General features: G+C 50.9%; 1 protein-coding gene and 1 long non-coding RNA gene across 5 annotated transcripts in view; one reads left to right on the forward strand and one right to left on the reverse strand.

The window, feature by feature from the left end:
- Positions 1 to 9,484, reverse strand: part of LOC103008515 (uncharacterized) — a 73,568-nt gene extending 64,084 nt beyond the window's left edge. The window contains exon 1 of one of the 3 annotated variants that reach the window (XR_450374.2): positions 9,423 to 9,484. This is a non-coding gene — a long non-coding RNA (uncharacterized LOC103008515). The remainder of the gene's footprint in view (positions 1 to 9,422) is intronic. The other 2 variants (XR_450371.2, XR_450372.2) reach the window with 2 other exon arrangements.
- Positions 9,482 to 11,772, forward strand: RPL29 (ribosomal protein L29). 2 transcript variants are annotated; one of them, XM_007174714.3, is made up of 4 exons: positions 9,482 to 9,620; positions 9,972 to 10,082; positions 10,402 to 10,466; positions 11,266 to 11,772. In XM_007174714.3, the coding sequence occupies exons 2-4, from the start codon at positions 10,046 to 10,048 to the stop codon at positions 11,647 to 11,649; spliced, it is 486 nt and encodes a 161-aa protein (XP_007174776.2). In that variant the 5' UTR covers positions 9,482 to 9,620; positions 9,972 to 10,045; the 3' UTR covers positions 11,650 to 11,772. The 2 variants fall into 2 exon arrangements, with proteins under 2 accessions (XP_007174776.2, XP_057409988.1); XM_057554005.1 differs by having other exon boundaries at positions 9,555 to 9,620; positions 10,038 to 10,082.
- The last annotated feature ends 208 nt before the right edge of the window (positions 11,773 to 11,980 follow it).

Here is an 11,980-nt window from a genome sequence, read left to right on the forward strand (position 1 = left end):
TGCCCCTCCTCAGATCCCCAGCTCCTTTCTGCTCTTTTTGGGGTCCCCTGTTCCTCCCTAAACAGGGCCAGGCCTCCTCCCTCACTCAGTCCATTATGTGCTGAGGCTGGGAGGGGGTTTACTGAAGCACTAAATGAGGAGCAGGCAAGCGCAGGCCCAGAGCCTTCCCCAGACCCGCCCCCACCCCCTACGGTGGGACACAGCCCTCCTGACCCTCATTGCCTGCCCCAAAGCCCCCTGGTCTGACCACCCTGGTTCCCTGCCTGACTTTGCCACATACTCTCTGTGTGCTTTGGGCAAGTCCCTGCTCCTCTCCAGACCTCAGCTTCCCCACCTATAGGCTTGGAGACGGGAACCAGATGATCTTCAAGGCCCCTGCCCCAATGCTGGTTTTCTCAACTCTGCCAGGGGCTCCTGGGTCGCAGCCTCTGTGTCCTGGGAGAGAATAGGGACTTTGAGAGTTGGGGGTCTGAAACCTTAGGGAGGTGATAGCCGCCTTGTTCATTCAGAATAATTATTGCAAAAGCTACTACACCCTTCCCTCTCCCCCACTTAAAGAATCTTCCACCTGATCCTGAGGCAGGGGTGGTCCTGGGATCCAGCCCCTGGGCCATAACGGGGGCTGAGAAAGGAGCCCTCCCCTACCCCCAGCCTCTCTTTCCCTGGGCTAGGAAGGCACACACGGGCCATAGGGGCATCCAGGCAGGATGGGGCTAAAGGAGAAAGGGGAGCTGGAGGGGCTGCGGTTGCCATGGCAGTGACACTACTGGCTCTACTGGAGGCTGCTGGGGGGAAGAGAGGGGGTCCCTCCCAATCCTCACCTTCATTGTTCTTTTTCACATGCTCTTTTTTTCACCTGAGAGGCAGGAGTGAGAGTTGGGGGAGCCCCTTGGAGGTGCAGTCCTGCTCTGTCCAGCCCCCTCTCCTACCCACCTACTCCATCCCTCTCTTCCTGGCAGGTCAGTCCTCTGTACTGCTGAGCATCCCCTCCTTCAAGCCTGGCCAGTCCCTGCCTGCCTGAGGCCCACAGACCCCAGCCCCGCCCCAAACTGGCAGGAGCCTGCCCTCCTCCCAGGGACACTGCCACCACCACCAACACCCCCTCCTTTCTAGCCATGTTCTGGGAGGGCCCAGTGGGTCTGAGTGGAGGCAGAGCCAGCACAGTGGACCCCCCCCCACACACTCTGAGCATCTGTTGGCCATAGGGGCCAGGGCTTCTTCCAGGTCACCGGTCAGTGTCACAGGGCTTCCTCCATGACCTCACTGGGCACACACCATCCATCCCATGCTCCTCTGGTCCTGGGGGGCATCTGGACCACAGTAGCTCTCCATTTGGCTGTGGGACCTCTAGCAAGTCATGCCCAAGGACTCCATCTCCCCATCTGTGAAATAGGGTGATGGGAACCCTGCCAGCTCCCAAGGCTGCTGTGTGGTCTCGGGAATGCTCAGCCAGGCCCCAGGAGGCTTCCTGCCTGCTCGGCACTCTCTCCACTATCTCTCCCTCCACTGTCACAAGTGCAGAGACTGAGGCTCAGAGAGATGAAGTCACTCCACTGGTGAGCAGTGGTCAGAATTTGAACCCGAGGGACTTCCCTGGTGGTCCAGTGGTAAAGAATCCGCCTTCCAACGCAGGGGACGCGGGTTCGATCCCTGGTCAGGGAACTAAGATCCCACACGCCACAGGGCAACTAAACCCGCGCACCACAACTACTGAGCCTGTGCACTTCAATGAGAGACCCCGCGTGCCACAAACTACAGAGCCCATGCACCCTGGAGTACACGTGCCACAACTAGAGAAAGAAAAACCCGCATGCCACAACTAGAGAGAAGCACGGCGCCGCAATGAAGAGCCCGTGCACCACAACAAAAGATCCCGCGTACCTCAATGAAGATCCCATGTGCAGCAACTAAGACCCGATGCAGGGAGGGAGGGAGGGAGGAAGGGAGAGAGGGAGGGAAGGAGGAAGGAATTTGAACTCGAGTCAGTCTGATGTCAAAACCCGTTCCTTGGGCTTCCGTGGTGGCGCAGTGGTTAAGAATCCACCTGCCAATGCAGGGGACACGGGTTCGATCCCTCATCCGGGAAGATCCCACATGCTGCGGAACAACTAAGCCCGTGCGCCACAACTATTGAGGCTGTGCTCTAGAGCCCGTGCGCCACAACTACTGAGCCTGCACTCTAGAGTCTGTGCTCTGCAACAAGAGAAGCCACCACAATGAGAAGCCCGCACACCGCAACGAAGAGTAGCGCCCGCTCTGCGCAACTGGAGAAAGCCTGTGTGCAGCAACGAAGACCCAACACAGCCAAAAAAATAATAAATCAAATGAATTAATTAAAAAAAAAAACCCGTTCCTTTAACCCCCAATAGACACAGCCTCTAGTAACTCTGATGTGGACCAGCAGGGGCTGTGCCCAGGGATACCCACAGGCTCCACTTTCTCTGCCCTGTTCCCTCTCTGGGGGAAGACACCCTATACCACCACTACCAGGAGCTTGAAGCCAGGGGAGACTCAACCTACCCAGAGAACCTGCCAAGAATGGGCAGACAGGGGCTTGTGGGGGGTGGGGAATGGGTACCAGAAGCAGAGGTGTGAGAGGTCTGGGAGGCTCAAAGGACTTCCTCCCAAAGGAGGGGAGCTCCAGGCGGCCTGCAGTGGCCCCACTCCATCTGCGGTCCTGTGCTGCCCCCATGTGGACGACAGGCTCACATTCCCCAGTGGAGACACATCACTTCTGGGCCAGGAGCCCCCCAGAGGGAAAATCAGTGGCCTGGGGCTATGAAGGTGTCCCCAGTGACTGGAGGAATGCGCTGCACCCCCAAGCCTCTGCGGGACCTGTCTTCTCTCTTCCCGACAGATCCTGGACCCCAGCCTGGCATTGCAAGCTGCCCACCACCTTTCCTTCTCCCAGGAGCTTCGAATCCCAGATTTCTGGAGGAAAGTGAACTTGAGAGTTGTATTTTCCAACCCTCCATCCCATATTTCAACCTCCATCCCCAGGAATTCCTCGTAGCTGAGAGCTTACTACCTCTGGGAGCAGCCCATGGTTTGGAAGAAAATCTAACTGCAAAAATGACCCTTGCCCATGGTATTTGCCTCCCTCAGTCATAGCTCTGCCCTCTGGGGCCACAAGAACCAAGTGGCCTCTCACAGGAATTTCTAAGTAGATCCAAAACTTTACCTGGTGCTTAGGGGCCTCCTCTCTGACCCCCAGTCTTCTCTCCCACAGGTAAAACATCCTGCTTCTGATAAGCCACTCTGGTCGCTCCTATCTGGGCATACTGGTAGTCCCTGTCCTCTGGAACTTCAGGACTGAGGGGAACCAGCACCCCTAAGGACTGTCATGTCATTCCATCCTGGCCCTTCTTTGGATCCTGTGCTCATTTTTAGCATTCATTTGACACTGACATTTCCCCTAAGCCATTTCTGCCTCCCCAGAGCCCTTGTGGGGAACAGCGTGGCTGGGACGAACAATGATTGAACACCTAATGTATACTCAGCACAGTGTTCAGTGCTTTACTCAAACTATCCGGTTTACCTGACAAAGGAAATTGAAGATGATTCAAAGAAATGGAGAGATATCCCATGCTCTTGGACTGGAAAAATTAATATTGTTAAAGCAGCCACACTACCCAAAGCAATCTACAGATTTAATGTGATCCCTATCATATTTCCCGTGCCATTTTCCACAGAACAAGAACACATAATCCTAAAATGTACATGGAACCATACAACACTGAGAATTGCCAAAGCAATCCTGAGGAAAAAGAACAAAGCTGAAGGCATAACCCTTCCAGACCTCAGACAATACTACAAAGCTACAGTAATCAAAACAGAGTGGTATCGGCACAAAAACAGATATATGGATCAATGGAACAGAATAGAGAGCCCAGAAATAAACCCATACACCTAGGATCAATTAATCTTCAACAAAGAGGACAAGAATATGCGATGGAGAAAAGACAGTCTCTTCAGCAAGTGGTGGTGGGAAAGTGGGACACCTCATGTAAATGAATGAAGTTAGAACACACCCTCATACTATACACAAAAATAAACTCCAAATGGCTTAAAGACTTAAATATAAAACATGATACCATAAAACTCCCAGAAAGGAACATAGGCAAAATATTCTCTGACATAAATTGCAGCAATGTTTTATTAGGTCGGTCTCCCAAGGCAATAGAAATAAAAGCAAAAATAAACAAATGGGACCTAATCAAACATAAACTTTTTTTTTTTTTAAAGAGATTGGAGTTTATTTATTTATTTATTTATTTATTTATTTATTTATCCTTGGCTGTGTTGGGTCTTCATTTCTGTGCGAGGGCCCTCTCCAGTTGCGGCAAGCGGGGGCCACCCTTCATCGCGGTGCGCGGGCCTCTCACTATCGCGGCCTCTCCCGCCGCGGAGCACAGGCTCCAGACGCGCAGGCCCAGCAACTATGGCTCACGGGCCCAGTCGCTCCGCGGCATGCGGGATCCTCCCAGACCAGGGCCCGAACCCGTGTTGCCTGCACTGGCAGGCAGACTCTCAACCACTGCGCCACCAGGGAAGCCCCCAAACATAAACTTTTGCACAGCAAAGGAAACCATAAACAAAATGAAAAGACAACCTAGGGATTGGGAGAAAATATTTGCAAACAATGCAACTGACAAGGGATTAATTTCCAAAATATACACACAGTTCATACAACTCAATATCAAACAAAGCAAAATAAAACAACCCAATCAAAAAAGGGCAGAAGACCTAAATAGACATTTCTCCAAAAAAGACATACAGATGCCAACAGGCACATGAAAAGATGCTCAACATTGCCAACTATTAGAGAAATGAAAATCAAAACCATGAGGTATCACCTCACACTGGTCAGAATGGCCATAACCAAAAAGTCTACAAATAATAAATGCGGGAAAGGATGTGGAGAAAAAGGAACCCTTCTGCACTGTTGGTGGGAATGTAAATTGGTACAGCCACTATAGAAAACAGTATGGAGGTTCCTTAAAAAATGAAAAATATAGTTACCATATGACCAGCAATCCTACTCCTGGGCATATATCTGGAGAAAACTCTAATTCAAAAAGATACATGCACCCCAGTGTTCATAGCAACACTATTTACAATAGCTAAGACATGGAAGCAACCTAAATGTCCATCGACAGATGAATGGATGAAGAAGATGTGGTGTGTGTGTGTGTGTGCGCGCGCACATGTGTGTGTGTGTGTGTGCATGCGCATATATATGGAATACACACAGTGGAATACTACTCAGCCATAAAAAGAGTGAAATAATGCAATTTGCAGCAATATAGATGGACCTAGAGATTATCATCCTAAGTGAAGCAAGTCATAAAGAGAAATCACCTATGATATCACTTATATATGAAATCTAAAATATGACACAAATGAGCTTATTTATGAAACAGAAACAGACTCACAGACACAGAAAGCAAACTTATGGCTACCAAAGGGGAAACGGTGGGGGAGGGATAAATTAGGAGTTTGGGATTAGCGGATACAAACTACTATATATAAAATAGATAAACAACAAGGTTCTACTATATAGCACAAGGAACTATATTCAATTTCCTGTAATTAACCATATGAAGAATATGAAAAAGAATATATATATATGAATCACTTTGCTGTACATGAGAAATTAACACAAGATTGTAAATCAATTATACTTCAATTAAAAAAAAATTATCCGGTTTAACCCCACAAGACAATTACTATTTTCATCTGCAGGTTACACTCAGAACTGAGGCTTAGAGAGCAGAGATCTGGACCAAGTAGAAAAGCTGACTTTTGTCTCTGTGAAATCCCTCCAGGCCGACTGACCTCTTGCCTCCTGATTCTGCCATCTGCCTGGATTGGTGAAGTATGTACATTTAATTCCTCAAACATTTATCAGGTCCCCATATGTACCTGGCACTGTGCCAGGCACAGAAAAAAATTACCCCAGATGTCTCTGACCCTATAATTTCAATGAGTAAGCCCCAGTGGATCCTACTCGGGCTGTGAGTTGGGCTGTAGCTCTGGACAAGGCCTGGACAAGACAATACCACTGCAGGCCACATGGCTCAGGCGGATCACATCCAGCCCCGCCCAGTCCAAGGTCTGTCTGGTCACCAAGGCCTCACATCTCTGTTTCTTGTGCCCAAGGCATTTACAAGGAGCCTGGGTGACAGACGTTCTGCTGAGTCCAGGTAGTAGTTCTGCCCAAGGCTATGCCACAGAGGTCAGCAAGTGGACCCAGGCCTCTGCACAGACAGATATGGGGCAAGAACTGCTGACACAAAGAGGGTGAGGAGGAAGGGCTGGAGGAAGCCCTGGAGGAAGGGCTAAGTTCTTCATCTTTTTTGTGTTAGAAACTCCTTTGACATCTGGTGATGTTTACTGACATCTCCTCAGAATAAGATTTTTAAATGTGTAAAATAAAATAGGATTACAAAAGATTTTCATGAAAAGGGAAAGATGTCCATGAGTTACTACTGAATGAATAAAATCAAGTTACAGAAGAGCTTGTATAAGCTCTTTACACATTTATGAAGAGAAAAAGAGAGAGAGATTGGGAGGGGAGCAAAAGAGAGTGAAAAGGAGGAGGAGAGAGGAGAGGGAGGGAAGAAAGAAAGAGAGAAAGAGAGGAAGAAAGGAAGGAAGGGAGGAAGAAAGAGGGAGGAAGGAAGGAAGAAAGGAAGGGAGAAAGGACAGAAGGAGAGAGAAAGAAAGGAAGGAAGGTAGGAAAACTATCTCTTTATACATATGGCTGGCCCTACCATCTTTCCCACTTTGAAAAGCATGGCAGGACTTCCCTGGTGCCTCAGTGGTTAAGAATCCGCCTGCCAATGCAGGGGACATGGGTTCAAGCCCTGGTCCAGGAAGATCCCACATGCCACGGAGCAACTAAGCCCGTGCACCACAACTACTGAGCCTGCGCTCTAGAGCCCACGAGCCACAACTACTGAAGCCCGCACGCCTAGAACTTGTGCTCCGCAACAAGAGAAGCCACCGCAATGAGAAGCCCTGAGAAGCCCGCACACCGCAATGAAGAGTAGCCCCCGCTCGCCACAACTAGAGAAAACCTGCGCGCAGCAACGAAGACCCAATGCAGCCAAAAATAAATAAATTAACTAATTAATTAAAAGAAGAAAAGAAAGAAAAGCATGGCAGGCCAATGGCTCCAGATCATGGTTCCCTTTAGCCCCCCAAATGGTCCCCTCAGGTCACAGCCAAAGCTCCTCATTCTTGTCACTGCCTCCTCCCTTGCCTGACAGCTGGGATTTCACCCTGGGCCTATCCCTACAGCAGCTCCAAGAGTACTGCATGGCCATCATCTGTGAATCTGCCTCCCTGTCGGACTATGGCTCTCTGCTCGTTGCTTACTCTGCCACTGTCAAAACAACCTGGTAACACCAAGTCCTCAGCACATGTCATTGCTCACTTATTAGGAGCTGTGAGAGCTACTGCTTAGTTGGAAGGCCACACAATGGGGCAGCCTGGTTTCTTTAAAGCTGTCACAGCCTTTTTTGCCGACCCCTACCATTTGCTTCCCTTTCTCAAGGTGTGGCAGTCAAACCTTCTCCCCTGGGAATTCGCTGGTGGTCCAGTGGTTAGGACTCTGCGCTTTCACTGCCGAGGGTGTGGGTTCAATCCCTGATCAGGGAACTAAGATCCCACAAGCCATGTGGCACGGCCAAAAAAACCCCCCAGAACAAATAGCCTTCTCCTCTTTGTCCAAACTTCCAGCGCCACCTGTCCCATACCCTGGGGCCTCGTGCCACGCCCACCTCCTACAGTCCCCACCTCTGCCTACCAGCTCCTCCACCTGTTCTCAGCACCCCTCAAGGACTTTGCTCCTACAGAGACACCTTTCTTTCTGGCCTCAACTGTTTCTTTGTTGGCACTAGGTCACCCCTTGAGCATCTGAGCCTGCTCTTCATTCTCCTAACTCACACCTGCCAGATTTCTCTCCCTCTCCTCAGGAATGCTTCAGTAAGGAGTCACCTGTGTGTCCTGCCTCCACATCCTCCTTTCCCTTTCACTCCCCAACTCTCTGCAAAATGCTTCGGTCAGTCCATGAACCTGCCTGCCAAGGAACGTCCATTCAGTAGGTGTTTCTCAAGTTCCTGTTCTACATCAAGTGCTGTGTCAGGCAATGGGAAAATGAAGGTGACCAAACCAGTTCTGAACTCTTGGTGCTTGAACCAATGAACACATACACAAGTAAATAGAAAACGTAGTTAGAGTCTGGGAAAGTTCTATGAAGGAAGCAAACAGGATGAGAGGATGCAGAGTAACTGGGGAGATGGGGCAGAGGGTCTCTGTTTTAGATAGGGCAGGCTAGGGAGGCTTCTCCAAGCAAGCATACTATCCAAAGAGCTGGGAAAAGGTGGTCCAGGTGGAGGGGATAGCAAGTGTAAAGGCCCTGAAGCAGGAACAGGTATTTGTGCTTGGCAGGAAAGAAAGAAGTCCATGGGTGTGGAGAAAAGTGAATGATAAGGAGAGCATTGCCAAGATTAGGGGAGGTAAAGAGTTTATCTCTAATGCAAGGGGAAGTCCTTGCAGACTTTAAGTGACAAGATCTGATTTGTATCTTAAAAAGTGCCCTCAGGCCCCACTGCTGTGTGGAAATGAACTATAGGGGTAAGAGGTGGAGAAGGCAACAGAGTTATTAGGAGGCAACATTTACTTATTTTGGGTGACAACAGGCATATCACATTTAATGCATCTAAAAAGAAACATCTGGAGACTTCCCTGATGTTAAGACTTCGCCTTCCCATGTGGGGGGTGGGGGGCTGGAGGGGGGTGCAGGTTCCATCCCTGGTGGGGGAGCTAAGATCCCACCATGCCTTGTGACCAAATAACCAAAACATAAAAGATATTGTAACAAATTCAATAAAGACTTTAAAAATGGTCCACATCAAAAAAAAAAAAAATCTTAAAAAAATAAAAAGAAACATCTGGATCACTGGCCCCCTCAAAATAAAGCAACAAGACCCTTGTCCCTCCCCCAATCTTCCCCATTTCTGTAAAAAGCACCATCTTCACGCACTTGTTCAAGCCAAAAACTTAGGGGCTACACAGGCCTTCTTCCTCTCCCCAATCTTCTGCATCCCAAGCCCAGTCTACCCTCTTTCCTTATCCACTCCTATCCATCCCCCGTGCCCCCACTCAGCTCCAGGCACCATCCTGTCCCATCCTGCACCAGACTCCTCACGGCTCTCCCTCCTCTGCCCGCTACAGTCCATTCTCCGCGCAGTAGCCAGAGGTACATTTTTAGGAACACAAATCTCCTGTCACCCCCTGCCTAACATGTATTCCTCAAGGACTCCCTTCGCTTTCATGGCCTTTAACGAGACCTGAGACCCAAGTCGGGAGGAATATGAGGAGAAAGGAGTGGGGGGGGGGGGGGTCGGTAAAACCTGAAAGAGCGAGGCCAGGCTCGTAGCACCACCTTCCCATCTGGCTTGTGTCCTCCTGACTTAGGAACCTATCTTCACGGCGCTGGGGGAAGCTTTTCCAGTAGTCCCTTCCTGCCGCGACAAGCCTATTTCCCGTGCTGCACCACGGCGTTCCTCTTTCTCTTCCGGTCCCAGGCGTTTCGGGATCTGCGGGCCCCGGTGAGTGCTAGCCGCGCGGTATCCGGAGCCATCCGTGACTCCCGGACGGCGGCGGGGCGCGTGGCCTTAGGGAGGACGGGGAGACCGGCTCCCTGGCTGTGGGGAATGGAAGCCGCGGGGCGGGGACGGTGCTCGTGGGTTCTCAAGGGATGGATGGGAGGGGGAGAATTCGGATTTGGGGGGAGAGCGCACCTTGCGGCTGGGGGGTTGGTTTCGAGGCACCATTACCTGAGTTTGGGAGGGGAAGACTGGCGTCGGGTCGTGCAGAATGAATCCAGGCTGGTGGAGGGCGCAGATGCAAGGCATCTGTGCTGAAGGCTCATTCAGGTTTCTGGCCGCACGTTCTTCTAGATAAGGGCGAAGAGGTAGGCCCGGCCCCGCGAGCCCCCAGCTCTCATCTCCACTCTCGTCCTCCAGTTGCAGACATGGCCAAGTCCAAGAACCACACCACGCACAACCAGTGTAAGTTCCCCTGGCCCAGCCTTCATCTAATGCCCCAGACCCTGGCAAAGATTAGGGATACTGGGCAGGGAAAGGAGGCACATTCCTACAGTGGGCCTGGGGCTGATTTTACTTTCAGCCAGCATTACCTATGGGGCTGTAGATTTAGAAGCCAGGGATCCCCTTGATATAACCCACAGTGCTTTGCATTCAGTGGTAAGGGGTTTCTTAAATGGATCCCAAGTAAGGAGAAATTATGGTTCTCCTGGGCTTGCCAGCTGTAATGGTGGTCTTTTTAGAGGCAATCTCTTTTTTGGTCTAATTCCTTTTTTCCCCACAGCCCGAAAATGGCACAGAAATGGCATCAAGAAACCCCGATCACAACGATATGAATCTCTTAAAGGGGTGAGTGTGTGCGCCGAATCACAAAAAAGTGTGTGTGTTTGGCTCCAGTTGCATGGTCAGGGTCTTTCATGTAGCTTAACTGTCCTTCGTTTTGCCTGGACTTCATGCTGTGCCAGACCTGTAATAAAGCTTTACTTGGCCTTTACTGGCCCGAGGTGTAACCTGCCTCCTGAGAGCAGTTTGTCTGATCATCTCCCTTGCTCACCCAGAGCTTTTCAAGGGAAGGGGTGGTCTTGCCTGTGTACCCGGTACCTTGTGAGCCTTCCGTTCCACTTTGACCACCCATATGACCTTGATCTGATGCAGTGCCAGGCATGGAGGGGGCAGCTTCCCTTCCTATGCTAGGGAGTTCTAAGGATTAGCCAAGAAGGCTGAGGCTGTAGGGTCTGAGCAGAACTGAGTCTTGTCTCCACTTCGCTACTCCACTGTACTGTTGGTCTCTCCCTGCCCCCTTCCCTCCGTTCTCTTATTCTGCCTTGTTTGCTGTGAATCTGTTGTGCTAACCTTAGTATTTGGCACCTTTTAAGGGGGAGGGAGTGGGGTGTCCATGAGGGGGTTTCAGGAAAAACTCAACCAAAATCCTGCTGTAGGAATTTGTTCTTCCTGTCTGAGCTCTATTGGGCTCCAAGGGTCAGATATTTCTGCATTTAAGGTTGACTTGATGCTGTCTCAGCTCCCAGTAGGCCTCAGCTGGAGCCTGATGGTCTCCTGGGTGCTGCTATGGAGAGGGGCACCATGGGTGACTTGAGGGCTCCTACATGCTGCACTTACAGCCACCTGTACATTTTTTGTCTTCCAGGTGGACCCCAAGTTCCTGAGGAACATGCGTTTTGCCAAGAAGCACAACAAGAAGGGCCTGAAGAAGATGCAGGCCAACAATGCCAAGGCCGTAAGTGCACGTGCTGAGGCTATCAAGGCTCCCGTAAAGCCCAAGGAGGTCAAGCCCAGGATCCCAACGGGCGGCAGCCGCAAGCTCAGTCGACTTGCCTACATTGCTCACCCCAAGCTCGGGAAACGTGCTCGTGCCCGCATCGCCAAGGGTCTCAGGCTCTGCCGGCCAAAGTCCCAGGCCAAGGCTCAAACCAAGGCCAAGGCTCAAACCAAGGCCAAGGCTGCAGGTGCAGCTGCGGCTCCAGCTCCGGCTCCCAAAGGTGCCCAGGCCCCCACAAAGCCCCCAGAGTAGAGACCTTTATCTGCCAATGTGAGGACAGAAGGACTGGTGTGACCCCTGGGCTGCTGTCTGCATGGGGCTGGTGTCCTCCTGTGCTATTTGTACAAATAAACCTGAGGCAGGATCTGTCAGTCAGCCTGTGTCTGTGATCCCAGGGCTGAAAGTAGGGTTCAGGTGGGGTCGGTACCTACATTTTGTGTGGGTGAAGAGTTTAGCCGTCCTTGGATGGCAGGGTGTGGGTGAGAGTCAGGGGAAATAGGGCCTTGGAGTACCAGAAGGGGACCTAGTAAATGAGTGGTTGGGTGCCTTAGGGACACTGGGGCACATAGCTTGCTGGACTGGG

The sequence above is a fragment of the Balaenoptera acutorostrata genome, chromosome 10, assembly GCF_949987535.1.
Source record: "Balaenoptera acutorostrata chromosome 10, mBalAcu1.1, whole genome shotgun sequence".
Lineage (NCBI taxonomy): Eukaryota > Metazoa > Chordata > Mammalia > Artiodactyla > Balaenopteridae > Balaenoptera > Balaenoptera acutorostrata.

Bases quoted from the DNA above. Each gene is read 5' to 3' on its own strand.
- RPL29 (XM_007174714.3), top strand. From the start codon at position 10,046: ATGGCCAAGTCCAAGAACCACACCACGCACAACCAGT. The intron at 10,083-10,401 runs GTAAGTTCCCCT...TTTTCCCCACAG, and splicing joins CCACACCACGCACAACCAGT to CCCGAAAATGGCACAGAAAT. The intron at 10,467-11,265 runs GTGAGTGTGTGC...TTTGTCTTCCAG, and splicing joins GATATGAATCTCTTAAAGGG to GTGGACCCCAAGTTCCTGAG.